We start from the raw sequence: 25,589 nt of genomic DNA on the forward strand, positions 1-25,589 counted from the left end.
ATATATTTTGAATATTTTGAAAGCAGGCATTACGCAAGACTTTTCTTGGGTACATCAGTGCTCTCTCCCACTCCTTTTTGGGTCAGTGTACTCCCGAAATACCTCTCCCAAGCGTGCAAAGGATAGTCAATGGGTCTTGAGCGGTATTAAGAATGGCTCTAGTTAGCCATGCAATCAATCTCCGCCCTTTATCCATGGCCTAAAGGTCCTGCATCAACAGATGCAGGCCCTTCCTGTCTGCCAGACATTGACCCATCGGATCACCAGTCTGCTCAGACAGGAAGTCAAAGGGGAATCAGGGCTCCAACATGGAATAAAGCCCCAAGTGTACCCACCCCTGCTGATTTTCAAAATTCCAGTCCCTCCCTACCCACGCTTGCTCAACAGAAATGGATGGAGCCCACGGAGATCTCCGGAGTGTACAATTGCTATCCAGGTGCAACTTTCAGCACTATAAGCTGGCACTCATGCACCACTTGAATGAGGGTGTTAGAAGACCGAGGCAATGCTGAGCCCTGAAGAAACACTTCCTGCATAAGCCTCAACACCCTCTGCTCCGACCCAAGATTCACCTCAGCTCAGTGGCGCCCAGCCAGCCAACAGGTTAGCCATTGGAGCTTTGTCTCCAGGTAATAGTGTTTAAACACCAGAGCTCCCAGTCCTCCATGCTCTCTTGTCTGTTGTAGTTTGGCCATGCTACTTTACATCTCCCCTTATTCCACACAAAGCAACCCAGCATTGTATTCAGTGTCTTGAATGTGCTGCGAGGGACAAGGATTGGTTAATGGATGAAATAGTACAGGAGCCTCAGCAGCATGACCATTTTCGTGAGGCCAACCCAGCCTTCTACCATTGCTTGGGTTCTCAGTCAATGACCTGAAGTCACACCTGACTCCTTCATGGAGCTTCCTTTAATCAGAGACATCCGGAAATGGCGTGCTAACAATCCTTTCCTCTGGACCGACATGTCCAGGATATTCAGGCTAAGACCTTGATGTTTCAACCTCTTTTGTGTGCAAACTGCACTTCCATGTGGGAGGTTGAGTGGTTGCAGTTTCATCTCATTTTACCTGTTTTACCTTGCCTATTGTTCATCTCCCATTGGTTCATTGTTAATTATGCCTGCTCTTTTCTTCTAATTCTTTGATTGTGCTGTCTGTAGGAGCTCCACACTATGGGATTACTCTAAAAACATCAACAAAACCTACAAAGGTTGTAGTTAATAGGTAATTCATTAAATAATCATTTCTCTGCCACTTAGGAGCTCAAATTTCCAATTCGCTTTTCTCACCCCTAATCTACCTGATCAGTTCATTATGTGGATCAATAGCCAATTTCCAACTGTCATGAGCCTTTAAATAAATTAACTTGATCCTATGTCCCACACTTTTCCTGGGGCGCTCAAAATGAAAGAATCTCATTTAGTCAAGGATTCCCCTTTTCTCTTAATTACTCCCAATTGCCGTAACCTTGAATAAACCCTTCAAAAATATATTTTTATAAAGTTACTATCTTCACAGGGGAGTCTGTGTATCTCATGTTTTCCTACCTTTCTTTATAATGTTGTAATGTTATGTTGAGATTACATTGCCAGAATTGCCAACCTACTTAATATCGAAAATTATTTTTAGAATTGGGGAATGCCCAACCATCTCCACTAACACAGCACTGTTTTATTTGATCCACACAGGGTGCTTCAAAATAAGTCACTAATTCATTTAATCTCTTAATTAAATCATCCTCGAGAAAAACCTGAGGTACTTCTATTTGTTAAATATTTGACTCGTCGTTGTGTGAGGGTATATTACTGAACATCAGAATCACCCTTAATCCCCCCCCTCCCAAAACCCCAAAAGGTGGCATAATCCACACAGTATAATGCACAATAATCTGCCAAAGCAATGCTATTTTAATGATAGTCATATATTTGTTTTACATATTGATCTTTTATTCAGAAATAAGAGAATTCACTAAGAACGTCTTACAACCTAGTTATTATCAGTTTTAGTCTGTTTTTCAGACGTCAGTCACTTTCCTAAGACATTCCTGGAATACTAACACTACCTTGAAACCCTTAATAATATATGCAGCCAAATACTAAATAAAAACTGCAAATAAAACTGGGAGAAAGTTATGCTGTTAAGTGCCCCTACTAAACTCAACCAGGGCCATTTCCCTTTGACATGTCAACAATTGCATGCCCATTTGTTTGCACCTCTGCTTTTCTGTGATCTTCCCATGGGAGTTGTCTTCTACAAAAATCTTTTAATTAAACGTATGATTATTCAGTACCTTTGTCTCCTTTTACTACTTCTGTGCTTATTAGGTGCATTTAAGTGCATAATACATCGTTCTGTCGCGGGTTCTGTTGCATGCTTTCACTGTGTAAGGTGTAGCTGATGTATAAAAATCAGAAATTCTTTGTTTTCCGTCTCAATTCTCTTCCTCTTGTCGAAACAGATATACCTTGCAAGAATAATTTTAATTGTTCCCAAACTATACCATACTCATCTGTTTATGAGTGCAATTATTTCCTTAATCTGCTCTTCAAAATTCTCAAGAGAAAAAATAAAGGAGCAAGAAACACCCCTTATCTGTCAAGTGAGAGGAATTGAGTTTGGGCCTCAGCCGTTCTCAAGCTGGAGTCATTATTCAAAAAAGATTATCAAATGGCCTGAAAGGACTGCTAGTGCAATTTTGGCTTGAGGCAAATTGGAGCCTGATGTAAGAAAAGGCTATTCCTTCATTTACTTTGGTGCTGTTTACTTGCAGATGTATAGGAGGTCTAATTGAAACATAATCACTGCCAAATAGCAACCGGTCCAGTATTGGAATCAGTACCTTTGAAACCTTAATTATCTAGGAGCACCATAGCTATTTAAGTTTCCGTCACTACCCAGGCATGAGGGGGATCTCCATGCTCAGTGGTTAGCTTTTGGAAATCTTGGGACATCTCCGATGCTCACCAGTAGCATAACAAAGTACAGTTTGAGGATGTCAGTTATTAGCTTTTTGTTTACAATTGCATCTGTCACTGATCTGTTTTACCAAATGTTGAACCCTAAAGGTGTAGTGAGAATCTACTGTCCATGTGTGATGCATTCTTCTGTATTAGACATCTCATCAGTACATTGTCAGTAGTGATCAAGCACCACAGGGACAAAATTAAGATAGCCTCTTGAGTGAGTTTGTAAAATAACTAGCTATGTGATAATGGTACAGTTGCAACACTGAAACCATGTCAAAGTGAATGCCTTACCAGTGGGGTATTATCCTACAATGAATTTAACGCCACCAATCCTGCCACACATGTTAAAAGCTTCAAAGAATCACAAGAGCAGTTGTGTATTTCATAAGGTGTTTTCTAAATATTTCATAATTCAGTTTTAAAATGTTGGCTGCTAACATTAACTGTATTTCATTTCCTCTTTCACAGGGCAGCATAGAAAGAAATTGTATGATTTGATTGTTAATGGCTCCTACACCCCCCAAACTGTTCCCACTGGCCTGAAGCCTGGTAGCGAGAAGCATCAGCCACCTCCTCCTCCACCCCCGCCTCAAGTTGAAGTGGTAAGGGAGCCCCACCACGTGTACCCAGATAGGGCTACAAGTGGAGTTTAAACCTTTTGTAGTTTTAGCCACTGTTATTTACTACTTTAGCTCTTGATTTTTAGTGTTAATGTGGGACAATTTGCTGGGCAAAGAATTCAACAGTGTGACAGATTTTTCTTTCGGAGCTTCATCACTGTAGTTTGAATTGTCTAACATTTTCATTTCTGATAATGTTTCCAGGCATGACCTGAACAAGATTTTGATGTTAAAGTGGTTTGCCTTGTTGGCACACATTCCATTTTTAGAAAGATTGAACAAGTGATCATTGGCTCATATGGGGGATCTCATTCTACCAGGAAAGGAAAATTAAACTTTCTCAATACATTAACCTTAGTTTCTTTAGCGTTTGGATCTTTCCTAGATTCAGTTATTACCTGACCTCCGACCTGGAATTTATTATCCCCAATTGGACTTCTCTTTTAATTGATAAACTGTCCAATGTAATGTATACCTGCAAGGAGACAGTTTATTTCAAAGTATGTAGTTTCCAAAATATAATTAGTTTGATTAAAAAAAAAGAATAAATAGCCAAAGAACGTCAACCCAGCTTTTATTAGCTTTTGTAGACAACTAGGAGACCAAATCAGACTAAAGCACATTTGCACGAAAACTACGACAGAAATGTGATAGAAGTGAAAAAATAAAACGGGGAATCGTCAGTAATATATTGCAACAATGTACTGAGACATTTATCTAATGTTGCAACTTGTTCAGTGTCACCATTTTATTTTATGACCCATGGTCTGTCTGTTGAGAGCTTTTTATCTCTACTATATCCACTTCCCCCACAAAAACCTCATATCTACTTCAGTTAAAAAAAAAAAGTTTAAAAGTGGGGGGAGGTGGTGGACTGAGGAGTGTAGAATTAACCTCCATGGGTTTATGGGTAATATCTGGTTTCTGATGGTATGGATACTTCTCACTTTAAATCCTTCACCTTGTGACTATCCCAAGACACCAGACTGGATCAGGAAGACCTTTACCCCCTAGCCCTATGCGCCTGCAGGTGGCATTGTGTGCCTCCACGTCTGTCTTGTTCTTCATCCAGAAGTGATGTCAAAACCACATGTGAAGGCAACACCTGTCCACTGACACCAATTCCTTTCTTGTGCATTAGGAGGTGGATGCACAGCTAACCCCCAACTTTTTCTTATCAGTGGACAGGTTTTTTTCTCAAAATTCATATTTTCCAATGAGCAAGAGAACATGTCTCCTCTTAAAAGTACATAGTTTAAACCTTGTAGGGACTTTCACAAACACAATCTGTGGCTGATCCCCTAAGAGGTGTATCTTTCATGTTTTGGCTTCGGTCTTCTGCTCCAGGTTGTGCAAGAAGTGTGCTTTTATGCTTCCAAAAGGCAATCCAGGGTCCTGAGGCCCAGCTTTACATTACCGAACACCTAAAGAAATTGTGCCAGTCTTGTTCACGCTCTAAGTTGAAGGTGGAGACACACTCCTGCTCGAGGGGCTGTTTCCAGGACAGGTCATCATTGCAGTCCAAGTCTTCTGGTAAGCCATAATTAATGAGGAAGCTTAAGAAGCGCAAGCAAGAATCATCCCAGTCTTGACATATTTCTTTCTGAGAAGTTGAGGATGTCAAGGTGCCTCTCACTCCTCTGCTAAGGAGTTGATTCCACAGCTATTCCTGATGCACCCTGAATTCCCGGGTTCGCTGGCGATGTTGCAACAGACTAAGGCTTTCAGAGGAGTTACGTTGTGAATCTTTGGCACCCATCTGGCTCCCTCTGGTGAACCTTCTGATCATATTGATCCACCAAGGCCTCCAGTTGGGTTCCTGCTGGTGAACCCTTCTTCTACGCAGTCTGTGCCTCCGGAACCCATTTTGAGTTCAGCTCTGACTTCTGAACAGACTTCAGTCCGAGTGCCAAGAACCGTGTTACTTCTTGCCATGTCGACTCTGGCCTCATCACTGCCAGCAGATGTCATTCCTGTTGTCTTGTCTGACCTTGAACAGAATTAGTCTCAACCAAGGCTGCCTCCCGGGAAAGTTCCGAAGTGCCCAGACCCATTCAGACTTTGGCGAAACATTGACTTTACCTAGCAGCTGCTCTCCAGCTCTTCAATAGCTTTCCAACATCAATCACTTTTGGCAACAATGGGGATAAATTATCATCAAAATATAATGACAATTTCTACTTGGGCCAACAAGAGGGCAATGGATTCAACACTTCCCCTCATCCTGGGTTGGGATCTCCCCCTAGTCTTTCGACAGAAGAGACAGCCTTATTTGCTATGGTCATCAGATGCTCAGCTGGATTCCTACTCTTAACTGTTAACTACTATTGAGGCAAAAAACATTGTCTTCACAGATGTTTTGCATTCTGGCAGGCTTTGTCTGAACTCTTATTGCCAGTCTCCAAAGCCCTGACTGACACACTCATGGATACCCGAGTTAAGCCATGCCCTTGCCCACATGTGCATAGACAGCTAGCCCAACACCATATGCCTGCTTCAGGTACCCCTGCTGTCCTGACACAGCATCCTGCACCTGAGAGCCTGGTAGTAAAGACATGTACCAGCAAAATTAATCCCAAATAATTTGTTACAAACCTGCTTAGACACAGTTTAAAAGAATCAAGGCATTTGTGAAACTACTGGCCAGCTTAGCCCTTCGGTCAGTCAGTGCCAGCTGTGTAGGTATTCCCAAGCGTTTGGGATGTGGTCTGAGATTTTGCTGGCAGTCTGGAGAAATTCCATTTCAATCTGGCACAAACTATTCAGAATGCAGCAAAATGTCATTGCAACAGGATTGGACTGTTGTGGTTGTGTAGTCATAGCAGTCAGGGCGAGCATTGTGCTGAGGTGCTAGACATCAATAAAATCTGTAGGTTTCTTGTGTGATATTCAGCTATCACATATGGATATGTCTTTTGATGGGACTCACCTGTTGGGAAAGTAGGCCGATTTTGCAGTGGTGCGCTTCAAAGGGAACAGTGCCACAGTGCGTTTCTTGGGCCCTGTGAGTCAGTATCCTCATCAGTTTTGCCCTTTTTGAGGTCTTTCCAGGGGTTTTGCATACATGCAGCGCTAAGGCCCACTGCCCCTGCAACAGACCCATTCTTTTTGTGCCAGTAGATCCAGTTGACATCATCCAGTCCCTCTGAGACAGTGAGCGGCCCCATCCCCCCGCAACAGAATGCCCATCCAAGCCGTTTTAGTTTTTTCTTTAGTGCCACAAGACAGGCACAGTAATTTTCTCCATGGATGGTATAAATACGTCAACTGGTGTGTTATGTAGATTGTTCAATTGGCTACATCTGCCATTCTTTTCTGACTGGCCACATCTTCCTCCCACATCAGAGCAGCTTTTGGGAGAACACCTTTCCATTTAGCTGCAAGAAGTACAGGTGGTTTTGATGAAGGGAGCTGTAGCGAGAGTGCTGGCTTAGGAAATAGGAAATGGATGTTAATGCCTCTGTTCCTTAGTGCTGAACAATGACCAAGATCTTCGTTCTGTTTCAGGGCTTTGACTTCTCAACTTCTTCCTATGGAAGGACTAATTCAGAATGCTCGTCCTGAAACAAGTTCTGTCTGCTTTAAATGTGGACGCTTGGATGTTACTTTAGACCTTCAGGATGCATACTTTTATGTGCCCCTCCTGCAGTCCCAGTTCAAGGTCAGCAAGGAGCATTTTTAATTTGCTGTGTACCCCCTTTGGCCATATCCGCTCCCCTCATTGTTCACAAAAGTGCTGGCAGTGGTCACTGCCTATTTTCGAATGTCAGGGATATCGGTTTTCCCTTACCTTGATGACTGTTTAAGGTGGGCTTGCCACAGTCATTTGTAGACTATGTTCAGATGACAGTGAGCTTCCTGACATTGTTGGGGTTCTCTTTCTATTTATAGTAGCTGTTCTGGACACTGTGCATTTCTGTCATGAGTCCAGGACATTCAGACTATGATGTTTCAATCTTGGTCCTAGATCTTTTTTAAAGCAGCTTTGAGCCTACTTAGTCTGCTGGCCATATGTTGGTCTCTACTTTTGGCTTCTGAAGTCTGTGGGCCCAACACCAAGGGAATTTTCTGTATATCATCCAGGTTTTGGAGGAGACTGCTGCAGTGCATGCTGCTCAACTGCACCTTGACGAGAAGCAGACCTCTCTTCCATCTCCACTCGGAGCTGACCATGGTGATTGATTCTTCACTGCCCTGCTTTTGTGGTGCCTGGCGGATATCTAGTGATGATTGCACCCAGAGTTGGAGCAGGGCCTCTTTCAACTCTGTGGAGAATCCTGGCTGGATCTTTTCACCAACATCAAGAACACTCACTGTCAAAACATTTAGAATTTCCAAGAGTGCTCTCTGTAGGAGATGCTTTAAGGCTGGGTTGGAGCACTGGACACCTGTATGCCTTTTTTCCACTGTCCCTTCTGCCCACATTTCTAAGGATGATCATGAACTGCTAGCCTTACTCAACCTAGTGACTTCATATTGAGCCAGAAGAGTGTGGTACCCAGAACTTTCTGGGCATGAGCATCTGTCCTCAATCAGATAATTGCTTCTGAAGGATCTTTTGTTACAGCATCAGGGCAGAATTGTGTATTAAACATGTGCAATCTGCTCTCCCATTCGCTGAGTCTGACCATCAGAAGTTAACTACATTTGATCTACCTCTTTTAGGTTGTTGATGCGATCTTTGCAGCCAGATGCCTCTCTACAAAATCTTATTTACACAAGGCGCTGGGACAAATGTAGGATCTCCGTAGCATATACCCTTTACAAACCAAACTGTGGAATGTTTTTTTTGTGTGTTTGTTTTATCTTTGGCTATTCAGGGTCTTGCATTGTGCCGGAAGGTTATTTGTCAACCCTTTCATAATTTTTGCGTTTGCTGGGCCAGGCCAGTCATCCTTGTTTAAATCATCTGTGGTTTATTAAAGATTTTACACATATCACCTTCTAGAGCATTTGTGATCCCACACGGGCATCTTCATTTAATCCTGACGTCCTCATGTGTACCTCCTTCAAGCCAATTCAAAGCTGCTTGTTGCAGTAATGAGCTCTCAGATCCATCTTCTTCACTGTGATTACTTCAGCTCATTACGTGAATGTGCTCCATGCTGTGTCTGTGAAGCTGTCCCATGCCACCCTTAGGTGCTTAGGACCAGGGTAGCCTTTTTGCATAATGTACTGATGCCTTTTCATGTTGTGCAATGCATCACCCTCCCCATCCTTCTTTGGCCCCCCTCATCTCTGAGAGACTCCATCGGCTGGACCTCAAAACAGCTATAAGCTCTCACATCGGTTGCACCAAATGCCATCAGGTGGAAGATCAGCTCTTCACATGGTTCTCTGGGCCAAGAAGGATAAGGTGCTGTAGAAAAGCACCCTGTCACTAGCCAAGAAGCAGACTCCAGAAGGACTGAGGTTTCATTCTACCAGGTCCAAGGCAGCGAACACTGCAATGGCACAAGGAGTTCTTCTACTGGACATCTGTCAAGCCGTGATGTGCACATCATTGCACACATTCATCAAGCACTACTTCCTTGACCACTGTATCTGACTCGAAGGGAATTTCGCTCTTTGTTCCTGCTGTACTTTTTTGGTCTGAACCCACTCCACCGACCCTCCATCGTGGGAGCTACTGTTATAGTATCTAGTCTGAAGGTGAAGAATTTACAGTCAGAAATATCCTTCAGAAGAACAAGTTAATTACCTTCTGTAACGTTGTTTCTGGTGGGTTCTCTGTCAAACTGCAGATTGGTCACTGCTCTCCCACCTCCCCGTTGTGTGACAAGCTCAGGTGCCTCCCCTTCTCCCCCACCCACCACAAAAGGTACCAAAGTAATGATATGAACACTGGTAACTCCAATTGTCTTGTGCTCCACTCCAGGGCGCAGAAAGAGTTAGAAAGAAACTAATATCGGTGTGCAGGTGTGATACCTCTGGGCGGCTCTCCTTAGTCACTTTTAGAGGGAAACAGTCAGTGTGAAGCCTCATGTGCCCCCAATCAGTGCACAGGAGCACTACAATGAAGATCCCGTTTGGCACCTGCAGAATATTCTAAAGGTGAGGAATCTGCAATTAGATTATCCACCAGTGTTACTGAAGGTAAGTACCTTAGTCTTCAAACACTTGAAATTCATTTTTTATGTTGTCCACCAATGGGTCAGTCTTAAAAAATAAACTAATCACTTGTGATTCCCCCTTACTCTTGCAGAACCCTATCAAACATTTACTAGAAGCCTCTGTAGGCGACTAGGAGAATGCTGAGTTGAAGACTAGCTTCCTTATCGTCAACATCACCACTTGAAGGTGCAACAGTGTTGTCAGATAAGGTCTAGAGCACTTTTGCCCCTCTGCTGTATTTCCACACGATTTTTGATCATTCTCCTTAGCATCTACAGACACCACTGACACTGTTCTGTCTCCGATAGTAATTAGATACTGGATGCACAGGTAAAGGGGATTCCTCGTTGGCTTTTGTCTCCTACATTTGTGAAATTACATAAAAAGGAAGACTTTTTTTTTCTCTCAGGGGTAAAAAACGCAAAACACTCCACAAAAAGACAGTCTGCTCCTACTGAAGTGACTAGCTAGGACATGGCAACATTTGGCGAAGCCAAGTGTTTCGATAGCCTCACATACGAGTGCAGAAAGATTAACTGAATCCCAGCTTACTTGGCTGAGTCATACTACCTATGCAGTTTTTTTTTTTTTCAAAAAAAAATTCAGCCTTAAAGAAAATGCTTTTATGTTGGATAGGAAAAGGGATTTGGAATAGTTTTGCATATGCAAGTTTTTGCAAAGAAAATCTTTTCAGGATTCACATGATGTACATATTCTGCAATTATGTGGTTGGGTGCAAAAACACAAACCAGGAAAGGACCGTAAAAAAAAATGGATAACCACTGGATATCACCATAAAGTATGTGCACTGCTCTGGGAACAGACCACGAGGGTGAATGTCCAACTAGGAAACTAGAAAATCAAGGAAAATGTAAAGCACATGCTTTACCTGTCTCAAGTACCACTGTAAATGTGCACAAAAGGGCAGCCACAAAGTCTGCAACCTCTGACTGCGCAGAAACTACACGGCAGAAGACTGTGGGGAATGCACCTAATTCCAACTGAAGAGTGTCTCTGGACCAGGGGAAAGCAGAGGTGGTCGCACTATATCACAATGCAGATGCAGCACTGTAGGAAGTTGGCTCTGTATGCACTATTTCAAAGTAAGGAATAGTATGCACAGAGTCCAAGGGTTCCCCTTAGAGGTAAGATAGTGGCAAAAAGAGATAATACTAATGCTCTATTTTGTGGTAGTGTGGTCGAGCAGTAGGCTTATCCAAGGAGTAGTGTTAAGCATTTGTTGTACATACACATAGACAATAAATGAGGTACACACACTCAGAGACAAATCCAGCCAATAGGTTTTTGTATAGAAAAATATCTTTTCTTAGTTTATTTTAAGAACCACAGGTTCAAATTCTACATGTAATATCTCATTCGAAAGGTATTGCAGGTAAGTACTTTAGGAACTTCAAATCATCAAAATTGCATGTATACTTTTCAAGTTATTCACAAATAGCTGTTTTAAAAGTGGACACTTAGTGCAATTTTCACAGTTCCTAGGGGAGGTAAGTATTTGTTAGGTTAACCAGGTAAGTAAGACACTTACAGGGCTTAGTTCTTGGTCCAAGGTAGCCCACCGTTGGGGGTTCAGAGCAACCCCAAAGTCACCACACCAGCAGCTCAGGGCCGGTCAGGTGCAGAGTTCAAAGTGGTGCCCAAAACACATAGGCTAGAATAGAGAGAAGGGGGTGCCCCGGTTCCGGTCTGCTTGCAGGTAAGTACCCGCGTCTTCGGAGGGCAGACCAGGGGGGTTTTGTAGGGCACCGGGGGGGACACAAGCCCACACAGAAATTTCACCCTCAGCAGCGCGGGGGCGGCCGGGTGCCGTGTAGAAGCAAGCGTCGGGTTCGCAATGTTAGTCTATGAGAGATCTCGGGATCTCTTCAGCGCTGCAGGCAGGCAAGGGGGGGGTTCCTCGGGGAAACCTCCACTTGGGCAAGGGAGAGGGACTCCTGGGGGGTCACTTCTCCAGTGAAAGTCCGGTCCTTCAGGTCCTGGGGGCTGCAGGTGCAGGGTCTCTCCCAGGCGTCGGGACTTTAGGTTCAGAGAGTCGCGGTCAGGGGAAGCCTCGGGATTCCCTCTGCAGGCGGCGCTGTGGGGGCTCAGGGGGGACAGGTTTTGGTACTCACAGTATCAGAGTAGTCCTGGGGTCCCTCCTGAGGTGTCGGATCTCCACCAGCCGAGTCGGGGTCGCCGGGTGCAGTGTTGCAAGTCTCACGCTTCTTGCGGGGAGCTTGCAGGGTTCTTTAAAGCTGCTGGAAACAAAGTTGCAGCTTTTCTTGGAGCAGGTCCGCTGTCCTCGGGAGTTTCTTGTCTTTTCGAAGCAGGGGCAGTCCTCAGAGGATGTCGAGGTCGCTGGTCCCTTTGGAAGGCGTCGCTGGAGCAGGATCTTTGGAAGGCAGGAGACAGGCCGGTGAGTTTCTGGAGCCAAGGCAGTTGTCGTCTTCTGGTCTTCCGCTGCAGGGGTTTTCAGCTGGGCAGTCCTTCTTCTTGTAGTTGCAGGAATCTAATTTTCTAGGGTTCAGGGTAGCCCTTAAATACTAAATTTAAGGGCGTGTTTAGGTCTGGGGGGTTAGTAGCCAATGGCTACTAGCCCTGAGGGTGGGTACACCCTCTTTGTGCCTCCTCCCAAGGGGAGGGGGTCACAATCCTAACCCTATTGGGGGAATCCTCCATCTGCAAGATGGAGGATTTCTAAAAGTCAGAGTCACCTCAGCTCAGGACACCTTAGGGGCTGTCCTGACTGGCCAGTGACTCCTCCTTGTTGCTTTCTTTGTTCCCTCCAGCCTTGCCGCCAAAAGTGGGGGCCGTGGCCGGAGGGGGCGGGCAACTCCACTAAGCTGGAGTGCCCTGCTGGGCTGTGACAAAGGAGTGAGCCTTTGAGGCTCACCGCCAGGTGTCACAGCTCCTGCCTGGGGGAGGTGTTAGCATCTCCACCCAGTGCAGGCTTTGTTACGGGCCTCAGAGTGACAAAGGCACTCTCCCCATGGGGCCAGCAACATGTCTCTGGTGTGGCAGGCTGCTGGAACTAGTCAGCCTACACAGACAGTCGGTTAAGTTTCAGGGGGCACCTCTAAGGTGCCCTCTGTGGTGTATTTTACAATAAAATGTACACTGGCATCAGTGTGCATTTATTGTGCTGAGAAGTTTGATACCAAACTTCCCAGTTTTCAGTGTAGCCATTATGGTGCTGTGGAGTTCGTGTTTGACAGACTCCCAGACCATATACTCTTATGGCTACCCTGCACTTACAATGTCTAAGGTTTTGTTTAGACACTGTAGGGGTACCATGCTCATGCACTGGTACCCTCACCTATGGTATAGTGCACCCTGCCTTAGGGCTGTAAGGCCTGCTAGAGGGGTGTCTTACCTATACTGCATAGGCAGTGAGAGGCTGGCATGGCACCCTGAGGGGAGTGCCATGTCGACTTACTCGTTTTGTCCTCACTAGCACACACAAGCTGGCAAGCAGTGTGTCTGTGCTGAGTGAGAGGTCTCCAGGGTGGCATAAGACATGCTGCAGCCCTTAGAGACCTTCCTTGGCATCAGGGCCCTTGGTACTAGAAGTACCAGTTACAAGGGACTTATCTGGATGCCAGGGTCTGCCAATTGTGGATACAACAGTACAGGTTAGGGAAAGAACACTGGTGCTGGGGCCTGGTTAGCAGGCCTCAGCACACTTTCAATTGTAAACATAGCATCAGCAAAGGCAAAAAGTCAGGGGGCAACCATGCCAAGGAGGCATTTCCTTACAAGCACAAATAGTAAGTCTCCCGTCCGGACCTTGATCTGTTCAGTGATAATGACGAACCATTAAAGAAATTGATGTGGTGCAAGGGGTGGGTTCTGACGTTGAGTGTGTTGTTCACTCCCAAAACGAAAGGGCTAATGAAGAGGTGCAGAAAGACGGAGAATATAGGGCATACCCATCTAAACCTTAAAGACCTAGCAGGCTAGAGATGAAACAATCATACTTGAGAAACCTGAAAACCTCCTTTACGCTGAAACCCTTGACAAGTGAAGGGAGTTCATAATAAAAAGATCCCCATTGGTCCTGGTTGAAAGACGTTGCTGGTATATGGCCCTAGACACCAATTCAGTGCTGAAAAATGATCGACATTGTGGGATGGACTCCGTAAAGGATGACTACACCCACCCACAATTCTGGAGAGAAAAAAAAGTGCTCAAGATCAAAAAGGTAGAAGTGACAGCTGAAAATTGAAATAGTGGGGATCCTCCCAAAGGAGTAATTTTGATGAATGTGAAGGTGCAAGTAGGATTAAAACTGTGAACTGCACATGAACACCAAGATGAGCTCCCAGATAAGTCCTCTTCCGTGGGACAAAGAGATGTATGGACAAGACCCTTTTCGAGAACTTGAAAGTGCTGTCAGGGACCACCAGGCCATCACAATGAACACTTATCTAGTGAAGAGAGTTGCAGACACATACGGGGTTCAGCTATAAAATAGTCAGTCAGAAACTTTTAATTCAGAAAATAATCTTAATATCGCAGCAAAGGATCAAATTCCTTCCAATTATCCTAAGTATTCTAGACCACTAGGTAAGGAGGCTTTTAAGGAACCACTCTCATATAAAGCAGTAACTTCAAGAGTGGAGAAATAGTACAAGCATTCCTCCATAGACCTTTATAATTGATGGGCGATGCATGGTGGACTCAGTAATAGTGGCTACAGCCAGGAAAAGAGCCAATGCCCTGGCTTCGAGGAACCCTCCCAGGGAAAGAAAGCAAGTGAGTGGAGATGATGGTACGCAAGTTGGAAACAACAGCTGCCACCAAATGGAAATACGCCAACTTCAATGCACTCCTTAATCAAAAGGTTATTAACATTCGGAGGAGATAGAAATATAAAAAGAGGGCAGATATCATCATCCTAGAGGGCAAGAGTATTTCCAACACCCGAATGCTGTGGACACAGTAACCAGTCAACTGTAAATGAGCACTACCCTCAGGAGATAAGGGGAGAACATCTGTTAGGTGTAGTAGTGGATGACTCCCAACAGATGTCAAAAAAATTAACAAAGCCATGGTGAAGGCAATGGGATGACTGCTGTTTTGTCACTTTTTGAGAAGGGGATCTGCTACAATGAGGAGGACTTTAGAAAGGGGGGGTGTTTGGAATCTCTGCATAGGGAAAGCAGTTCGTGGAACAAACAGTGCCACAACAAACAACTACACAGTGTCAGTTCTGCCAGCCCTTTCAAGGCAGGGGCTGGGAAAGGGCCAATTGCCATGAGGATTGGGGTCACTTAAATGTCTCCCAGGAGGAAACCCCACCATTTAACACTGGCAAGCAGAATAGGAAGGTTCCTCCTGTAGTGGAGCTCCATCACATTTGACAAACTGATACTGCACATTGTCTACCCGTACTATGTTATCGAACTGCTAGGAAAACCCCCAGCTGTGAAGCCAAGAAAGGGAACTTGTACCAAGAAGGAACAAAATCACTTGCAGCAGGAGTTTGAGGAACCCCTACAAAACCAAGCGAGAGACGAAATACAGAGGAGAGAGACCAACAAAGGGATCTGTCTGCTTTTTTCTACCAAAACCATACCAAACATTCTGGCCAATTTGGGATGTCTGTTTCTTAAATACATAAAGACTTAGAAGTCCAAAAAGATGACACTTCAGGCGGTCAGTCTGTGGCTGCAGAAGGTACATGGTGATCATATAACTTGAGGATGCCTGTTGACATGTGCAGGTAAACAGCAGGCACAAGAAATTCCTTCAATTCAGCTTGAATCAGGTACACTATCAGTTCATTGTACTTCCATTTAGGGTAAAGAGAGCATCTTTATAAAATGTTTCACTGTTGTAGCGGCACACTTAAGGAAGTGCAAAGGATACATGTATACCCCCTAGCTAGACTAGCTGGTAAAGGTCAACTTACTGAGACCGTGCCAAAGGAGCATACATACTATCATACGTAGCCTAGACCTACTGGTGTTTTCATTGAGCTCAAAGTCTTCCCTGTTACTGGAGAAGGAAAAGGCATTTCTAGCAGTAGGACCCAATTCCGAGGATACAAAAGCATTCTTCACAACAAAAAAAGATCCTCTCAGAGCAAACTTGTTTATACCAAAAGGGGCAGTCTACACCGCTTATGACAGCTGAGAAATAGATGGCTATGATTGCCTTTTTCATCCCTTTATTCCACATTCCATACTCCACGGGAGACAAGTTGAGGAATGGTTATGAAACAGCGTCGGAGACAGTGGTCACAGGCAGGGGGAAGTTCGGAGGATTTAGTGGTTGCTACTCGGAAGGTATAAAAGAAGGTAGCATGGTGGAATTTGGGCCTTTAAAACCATCAACTAACTATCACCATAGATGCATCCAACACAGGATAGAAAGCATACATGGGGGCCCGGGACCAGAATCCTTGGTGTGCACAGACTCTGAACATCAGGGTCTGTGCGTACCAAGGGAAGCAGTAAAACACATGCATTTGCTGGAACTAAAAACTGTTTTCCTGGTACTAAAGGCTTTTCAGGAACAGATGAAAGAGAAAGTCTCCTTTTCTGCATGGTTATCCCTGATTTTTCGCCTTTTTCTGGGCCTGATATTTTTACTAGTTTTTGAATCTGTGCACCTTTCCCCTGCTAACCAGTAATAAAGTGCCTGTGCTCCCCCTTTAAACGTAGTTGAATTGGCAGAATCCAAAACTGTTATTTTTAACAAACAAATAAGTCCCTTGTATTTAGTTCAATATGTTCCCAGGTATTTCAAGTTAAATGTATTTGGTATTTAACCCCTTCGCTGCCAGACATTTTCCCCTCAGGTGGCAGGACTTTTTTTTGGCTATTTGGGACAGTTCGCGCTTAGGCCCTCATAACTTTTTGTCCACATAAGTTACCCACGCCAAATTTCCAACATCCTAGGGATTCTAGAGGTACCCAGACGTTGTGGGTTCCCCTGAAGGAGACCAAGAAATTAGCCAAAATACAGCGAAGACGTAAATTTTTTTTTTTTTTTTTTTTTTAAATGGGGGAAAAAAGGTCTGCAGAAAAAAGGCTTGTGCCCCCTCCCCCCCACAACCTCCTTAGAAAATGGCATCTACAAAGGGTTTGCGGTGCTAAAATCGCCAGCTTTCAGGAACAGGCAGACTTTAATCAGAAAACCCAATTTTTCAACACAATTTTGGCATTTTACTGGGACACACCCCATTTTTACTATTTTTTGTGCTTTCAGCCGCCTTCCAGTTACTGACAGAAATGGGTGTGAAACCAATGCTGAACATTTCTGAAAGTGGACAAAATTCTGAATTCAGCAAGGGGTAATTTGTGTAGACCCTACAAGGGTTTCCTACAGAAAATAACAGCTGAAATTAAAAATTGAGGTGAAAAAAAAAACCAGCCATTTTTCTCCACGTTTTACTCTGTAACTTTTTCCTGCAATGTCAGATTTTTTTAAAGCAATATATTGTTACATCTGCTGGACTCTTCTGCTTGCGGGGATATATAGGGCTTGTAGGTTCATCAAGAGCCCTAGGTACCCAGAGCCAATAAATGAGCTGCACCTTGCAGTGGGTTTTCATTGTATACCAGGTAGACAGCAGTTCATTTCCTTTCCTGAAATATAGAGTGAAAAATAGGTATCAATAAAACTTTTGTATTTCCAAAATGGGCACAAGATAAGGTGTTCAGAAGCAGTGGTTATTTGCACATCTCTGAATTCCAGGGTGCTCATACTAGAATGTGAATTAGAGGGCAGAAATGGCCTAAAAATAAATTGCCTCCCTGGGAGCAGCTCTTGCCCAAGGGGCCGCTCCCCTTATTCAGTCTCCCCCCCCTCCCTCCCCCCTCCAACAAAAACTCACTGGTGTCTAGTGGGCATTTCTGCGATCGGGCAGCAGAAATGCTCAGAAAAACATCAAAGGAAAGGCCTTTCCTTTCCTTAGATGCCTATCTTGGCCCCTCCAGTGATCAGAGGAGAAATGCAAAAGCATTTCTCCTTTGATCGGTGTTGGAAGCTGAGCTTCCTGTGCGGCGGGGTGAGAACTGAGTGGAAGGGGAAGTAATTCCCCTTCATCCCTGCCCAGGGGAGGAGGAGGGTGCCAGGCCCCCAGGGGAGCGCTAGCGCTTACCCTGTGGGCCCCTAGCTGGACGTAACGATTACCTCCTGGGCATCCGAGCAGTAACCAGGGTGCAGGTACCTGTGTGTGGTGCCCATAGCTCCTCCAGAGGGGCCCTGGGATCTGCCATCTTGTTTCCAAGGTTGACAAGGAACTCTGGTAGCATCTGAGTGGCCAGGCCAGGCAGATGCAACCTCCACTTCGACTTCTGGAACTGCAACTGGACCTGCCTGGAACCGACAACGTTGCTACAACGAAGAAGACTCCTCTGCAACTTTGTTTCCATGCCTCCTGCTAGCTTTGCAACATTTCCCTGGCTGTGCATCCTTAGAAGACTGCAACTCTTCATCTTGCCCAAATGAATCTCTTGGAGTGAAAGAGTCAGTCAACTGCAACCGCAGGCACCTACAGCAAGCGAAGCGACGACTGGCTGCCTGGATCTCCCCTCATCCTGAGCTGAGTGCATCTTGTATCACCGGTGGTGGTCCAGAGTAGTCCTCTTGGTCCTCTCTGCCAGCTGTCCAACTTTGGTGGAGGTAGGCCTTTGCCTTCCCATGCAGAAGAGTACCCCCATGCACCCTGTCACTTGTAGCTGTCACGGCTTGTTAACATCTCCTCCAAGGGATATTCAGGCGCCAGCACGCTCCATCCTGCAAAGCCTAACCTACTGCCTGGTTCTCCGGCGGTGTGGGATCCTCGTTTGTAGTGTTGCATGGGCTCCTTCGACTTCTGTGTCCCCTTCCTGTGGGACTCCTGTGGGTGCCGCCTCTGCTCCTGTGGACTCTGCGACGTTGAGGGTCCCCTGTGAGTCCCCTTCCTGGGTTGAGTCCTGGGCCTTGCTGGTCCCTGGCAGCACTACTTTTCCACTAACCGCAAGTTTGCCTTTGCCAGGGCTTGTTGGTGGAATTCCTGCGCCGACACCTGTCTGCAATCTTCCTTCAAGCGAGGGGCATATTTGCATCCATTGGGAACTCTTCTCCGGCTCCAGGGCTGCAGTGCTGACCTGTTTCTCATCACCGTCTACCAACTCCTGCAAGTACAGCTGGGTGGGTAGTAGCTCCTACTCCTCCTGGACTCCACTGTGACTCTTGGACTTGGTCCCCTCTCGCCACAGGTAGGTCTTTTTTCTTCAGGAATCCACCCCTGGTTTTCTTGCAGTCTTGTCTGGGTGTCTTCTTTTTCTTTTCCTCCTTTTGGGTGGTTTGGGGAAAATCCAGTGATTTACTCCTGCATTCCTGGTCGCTGGGGGGTGCTGTGTTATATACCTTTGTGGTTTCTACTACTCCCAGCTCCCCTCTACACATTCTACTTACCTAGGTTGGGCTCCTTTGTCCGCATTCAATTTTTTAGTATATGGTTATTAGTATTTGCACGATTTTCTAACATTTTCTATGCCTGTTTCTGATTACTAGTGTATATATTTAGTGTATTACTTACCTCCTAATGGTGGGTTACCCTTCTAGTATTTTGTGGTGATTCGTTCCAGAAATAAAGTACCTTTATTTTTTTTTATTTTTTTTACAACTGAGTGTTTTTTTTCATGTATGTAATTGCGGTGTGACTACAGTGGTAGTGCATGAGCTTTGCATGTCTTCTAGATAAACCTTGGCTCTCATCCACAGCTACCTGTAGAGAGCATGGCTTCTAGACACTGCCTACAGGCCATTAAGAGGGGATACCCGGACCTGATATAAGGGGTAAGTACCTTAGGTACCCACCACACATCAAGCCAGCTTCCTACACGCTCCTTTTCGTCTGAGATGTTCTGGACACAGTACAGTTTCGGGCTTATCCTCCAGAGTAGCAAGCCCAGGATATTAAGGCTTTGACAGAAATGTTTCATCCTCTATCCTTGAATGACTCTGAGGTTGCTGGGCCTCATGGCTTGCTGCATCCTGCTTGTGACACATTCTAGATGGCATATGCAGCCTCTGCAGTTGGACCTGAAGTTCCAGTGGGGGCAGCATCAGGGGATTCTCTCGGACGTGGTCTAGAACTCAGAGGGAACTGCACAAGATCTGCAGTGGTGGCTCACAAACCGTGATTGTGTCAGAGGCAGGCCTCTCTCCCTTCCCCAACCAGATCTCACAGTGACTGATGCGTTACTCCTGGGATTAGGTGGCGATCTGAGAGAGCTGGAGATCCGTGGACTCGGATCTCCAGCAGAATCCGGACTCCACATCATCTTGCTAGAGATCTGAGCGATTGGACTGGCATTGAAAGCCTTCCTGCCCTCCATCAAAGGAAGGCCAGTGCAGATCGTCACAGACAACACCTACTATGTGGTGCTGCAACAAATGGGGCCGGGTAGCGTCTTGGACCCTTAATCAAGAGGCACTGTATCTATGGACATGGCTGGGACAGCAGGACATATCCTTGGTGGTTCAACACTTGTCAGGTTCTTTGAGCGCCAGACCAGACAAACTCAGCCACTGATGCCTAGCAGATCACTAGTGGTGTCTCCATCTGGAGGTGGCACAAGATCTTTTTTTAAGCAATGGGGAGAGCCTTGGTTAGATCTGTTCGCATTCGAAGATAACGCACAATGTCACTAGTTTTGCATGCTGGAATTTCCAAGGCGGCTTTTGTTCGGAGACCCTTTTTTGTGGAGTGGAGCTCTCCTCCTGTACGCCTTTCCGCCTATACCACTCCTGCCCTGATTTCTCAAGAAGATCAGGAATGACTGGGCTCAAGTGATCCTTGTGGCTCTGGCCTGGACACAGACAGCCTGGTATTCAAAGCTTCTGAACATGAGTGTCGATCCTCCCATCGGGCTGCCCCTTCGGGAGGATCTTCTGTTGCAGCCGCAGGGGAGGTATCCTCCACCCAAACCTGTCAACTCTTCTTTTTCTTGTGTGGAGATTGAGCGGTGACAGTTAACAGCTTTCAACCTTCCTCTGAAAGTCCAGAATGTGATTCTGGCAGCCAGACGTCCCTCTACCAAGTGAGACATTTGTATTCTATTGTACAGCTAAATCTGCCGACCTGCTTCTTGCTTTGATTTCCTTCCTTTTATTCTTACCCCTGTCCAGCAGCTCACGCTCAAAACCGCATGTTCGATGGCATCTGTCGCTGTAGATACGCATGTTCTGCAATAGCTCGCCATCTGGTGTTGGGCCGGAGTGTTACAAGTTGTTTTTCTTCGAAGAAGTCTTTCGAGTCACGGGACCGAGTGACTCCTCCTTTTGTCTCCATTGCGCATGGGCGTCGACTCCATCTTCGATTGTTTTTTTTCCGCCATCGGGTTCGGACGTGTTCCTGTCGCTCCGAGTTTCGGAACGGAAAATTAGCTAATTTCGGAAGATTTTCGTCGGGATTGTTGCGTTCGGGATCGGCGTACTTAGATTTCACACCGCATCGAAGATCGAAGAGCTCCGGTGCCCTTCGGGGTAGTTTTTCGATCCTCCGTCGGGGGCCTGGTCGGCCCGACCGCGTGCTGAAGAACGCCGATGGAACGGACCCCGTTTCGTTTCTGCCCCAAATGCCACAATAAATACCCCTACACAGACCAACACTTGGTCTGCAACCTGTGCCTGTCACCTGAGCACAGCGAAGACACCTGCGAGGCCTGTCGTGCGTTCCGGTCCCGAAAAACACTCCGAGACCGTCGAGCCAGAAGACTTCAAATGGCGTCCGCACCGACAGCCCAACGGGAGTTCGAGGAACAGGAAGAAGAAGGTACCTTCTCGATCCAAGACTCAGACTCCGAAGGATTCGACGACACACAAACCGTGAGTAAAACGTCGAAAACCACACAAAGAAACATTTACAAGGCCCAGGGGACGCCACTGCCACCAGACCATGGCTCCACCCATAAATTCGGTGACCGACCGTCGGCACCGAAAAAGGCCAAAACAGTGCCGAGATCGTCCGACTCCGGTCGAGACACCGGCACGCAGCCTTCTCGGGACCGAGAAAGTGCTGGAGACAAGCCTCGACACCGAGATGCCGGTGTGGACACGGCTCGACGCCGAGACAGCGGCACCGAAACAGATCGACGCCGAGAGGTTTCGGCCCCGAAAAGGAAAAAAGTCACCTCGGAGCCGAAAAAACACGCAGACAAAGTTTCGACGCCGAAACAAACTGCAAGCGACCCAGCTTCAGGCTCTTATACAGAAGAGCACTCGCTAACCTCCCAAATGCAAAAGCATAGGTTTGAGGAAGAGCTACAAGCAACTGATGTGGACCATACGCAAAAGCGTATCTTCATTCAGCAGGGGACAGGAAAAATAAGCACCCTTCCCCCCATTAGGAGAAAGAGAAGGTTGGAGTTCCAGACGGAACAAGCACCACAACCAAAAGTGGTTAAAAGAATTACACCACCACCCTCTCCTCCGCCCGTGATTAACGTTTCACCAGCACAAACTCCATCTCACTCCCCAGCTCACACCACCATGAGCCAGGGTGACCAAGATCAGGACGCATGGGACCTATACGACGCCCCAGTGTCAGATAACAGCCCGGAGGCCTACCCTACAAAGCCATCTCCACCAGAAGACAGCACCGCGTACTCTCAGGTGGTGGCTAGAGCAGCACAATTTCATAACGTAAGCCTCCACTCAGAACAGGTCGAGGATGATTTCTTGTTCAACACACTCTCCTCCACCCACAGCTCCTACCAAAGCCTGCCTATGCTCCCTGGTATGCTCCGGCACGCAAAAGACATATTTAAGGAGCCGGTCAAAAGTAGGGCAATCACACCAAGGGTGGAAAAGAAGTATAAGCCGCCTCCTACGGACCCGGCTTTCATCACTACACAGCTGCCACCAGACTCTGTTGTTGTAGGAGCAGCTAGGAAAAGGGCCAACTCTCACACATCTGGAGATGCACCACCCCCAGATAAAGAAAGCCGCAAGTTCGATGCAGCTGGTAAAAGAGTCGCAGCACAAGCTGCAAACCAGTGGCGCATCGCGAACTCCCAGGCACTACTTGCGCGCTATGACAGAGCCCACTGGGACGAGATGCAACATCTCATTGAACATCTGCCCAAGGACTTCCAAAATAGGGCGAAACAAGTGGTTGAGGAGGGACAGACCATCTCCAACAACCAGATACGTTCCTCCATGGACGCTGCAGATACAGCTGCACGGACAATTAATACATCTGTAACTATCAGACGGCATGCATGGCTCCGAACGTCTGGATTTAAACCAGAGATTCAACAAGCAGTTCTCAATATGCCTTTTAATGAAAAAGAACTGTTCGGTCCAGAAGTGGACACAGCGATTGAGAAACTCAAAAAAGATACGGACACTGCCAAAGCCATGGGCGCACTCTACTCCCCGCAGAGCAGAGGGAATTACAGCACATTCCGTAAAACGCCCTTTCGAGGGGGGTTTCGGGGTCAAAGCACACAAGCCAGCACCTCACAAGCAACACCGTCCACTTACCAGGGACAGTATAGAGGAGGTTTTCGGGGACAATATAGAGGAGGGCAATTCCCTAGAAATAGAGGGAGATTTCAAAGCCCCAAAACCCCTACTACTAAACAATGACTCACATGTCACTCACCCCCTCCACACAACACCAGTAGGGGGAAGAATAGGTCATTATTACAAAGCATGGGAGGAAATCACTACAGACACTTGGGTTCTAGCAATTATCCAACATGGTTATTGCATAGAATTTCTACAATTCCCTCCAAACATACCACCAAAAGCACAAAATTTAACAACACACCATTCCAATCTCCTGGAGATAGAAGTGCAGGCACTATTGCAAAAGAATGCAATCGAATTAGTGCCAAACACACAAATAAACACAGGAGTTTACTCACTGTACTTTCTGATACCAAAGAAGGACAAAACGCTGAGACCAATCCTAGACCTCAGAGTAGTGAACACTTTCATCAAATCAGACCACTTCCACATGGTCACACTACAAGAAGTATTGCCATTGCTAAAACTACACGACTACATGGCAACTTTAGACCTCAAGGATGCTTATTTCCATATACCAATACACCCATCGCACAGGAAATACCTAAGGTTTGTATTCAAAGGAATACATTACCAATTCAAGGTACTGCCTTTCGGATTAACAACCGCACCAAGAGTCTTTACCAAATGTCTAGCGGTAGTCGCTGCACACATAAGAAGGCAGCAAATACATGTGTTCCCATATTTGGACGACTGGCTAATCAAGGCCCATTCGTTCATACAGTGCTCAAATCACACAAATCCGATCATACAAACCCTCTTCAAACTCGGGTTCACCGTCAATTTCACAAAATCCAAAATTCTGCCACGCAAGGTACAACAATACCTGGGAGCCATAATAGACACATCAAAGGGAGTAGCCACTCCAAGTCCACAAAGAATTCAAAATTTCAACACCATCATACAACGCATGTATCCAACACAAAAAATACAGGCAAAGATGGTATTACAACTCCTAGGCATGATGTCATCATGCATAGCCATTGTCCCAAACGCAAGACTGCACATGAGGCCCTTACAACAGTGCCTAGCATCACAGTGGTCTCAAGCACAGGGTCACCTTCTAGATCTGGTGTTAATAAACCGCCAAACTTACCTCTCGCTTCTGTGGTGGAACAACATAAATTTAAACAAGGGGCGGCCTTTCCAAGACCCAGTGCCACAATACGTAATAACAACAGATGCTTCCATGACAGGGTGGGGAGCACACCTCGATCAACACAGCATACAAGGACAATGGAACGTACATCAAACAAAACTGCATATCAATCACCTAGAACTTCTAGCAGTTTTTCAAGCACTAAAAGCTTTCCAACCAATAATAGTTCACAAATACATTCTCGTCAAAACAGACAACATGACAACAATGTATTATCTAAACAAGCAGGGAGGGACGCACTCCACGCAGTTAAGCCTGCTAGCACAAAAAATTTAGCATTGGGCAATTCACAACCAAATTCGCCTAATTGCACAGTTTATACCAGGGATACAAAATCAACTCGCAGACAATCTCTCTCGAGATCACCAACAGGTCCACGAATGGGAAATTCACCCCCAAATTCTGAACACTTATTTCAAACTCTGGGGAACACCTCAGATAGACTTGTTTGCGACAAGGGAGAACGCAAAATGCCAAAACTTCGCATCCAGGTACCCACACAAACAATCCCAAGGCAATGCCCTATGGATGAACTGGTCAGGGATATTTGCTTACGCTTTTCCTCCTCTCCCTCTCCTTCCTTACCTGGTAAACAAACTCAGTCAAAGCAAACTCAAACTCATATTGATAGCACCAACTTGGGCAAGGCAACCCTGGTACACAACGCTGCTAGACCTATCAGTGGTACCCTGCATCAAATTGCCCAACAGGCCAGATCTGTTGACACAGCACAACCAAAAGATCAGACACCCAGATCCAGCATCGCTGAATCTAGCAATCTGGCTCCTGAAATCCTAGAATTCGGGCACTTACAACTTACCCAAGAATGTATGGAAGTCCTAAAACAAGCAAGAAGGCCATCCACCAGGCACTGCTATGCAAGTAAATGGAAGAGGTTTGTTTGCTACTGCCATATTAATCAAATACAACCATTACACACAACTCCAGAACATGTAGTGGGTTACTTGCTTCACTTACAAAAATCTAACCTAGCTTTCTCTTCCATTAAGATTCACCTTGCAGCAATATCTGCATACCTGCAGACTACCTATTCAACTTCCCTATATAAAATACCAGTCATTAAAGCATTCATGGAGGGCCTTAGGAGAATTATACCACCAAGAACACCACCTGTTCCTTCATGGAACCTAAATGTTGTCCTAACTAGACTTATGGGTCCACCTTTTGAACC

General features: G+C 45.8%; 1 protein-coding gene across 10 annotated transcripts in view; it reads left to right on the forward strand.

Annotated features, from left to right (window-relative positions):
- Positions 1 to 25,589, forward strand: part of SETD1A (SET domain containing 1A, histone lysine methyltransferase) — a 905,198-nt gene that overhangs the window by 255,575 nt on the left and 624,034 nt on the right. For all 10 annotated transcript variants that reach the window (XM_069244167.1, XM_069244168.1, XM_069244163.1 and 7 more), the window contains one exon: positions 3,437 to 3,570. In XM_069244167.1, the coding sequence (XP_069100268.1) occupies positions 3,437 to 3,570 (134 nt within the window). The remainder of the gene's footprint in view (positions 1 to 3,436; positions 3,571 to 25,589) is intronic.

The sequence above is a fragment of the Pleurodeles waltl genome, chromosome 7 (genome assembly GCF_031143425.1).
Source record: "Pleurodeles waltl isolate 20211129_DDA chromosome 7, aPleWal1.hap1.20221129, whole genome shotgun sequence".
Classification (NCBI taxonomy): domain Eukaryota; kingdom Metazoa; phylum Chordata; class Amphibia; order Caudata; family Salamandridae; genus Pleurodeles; species Pleurodeles waltl.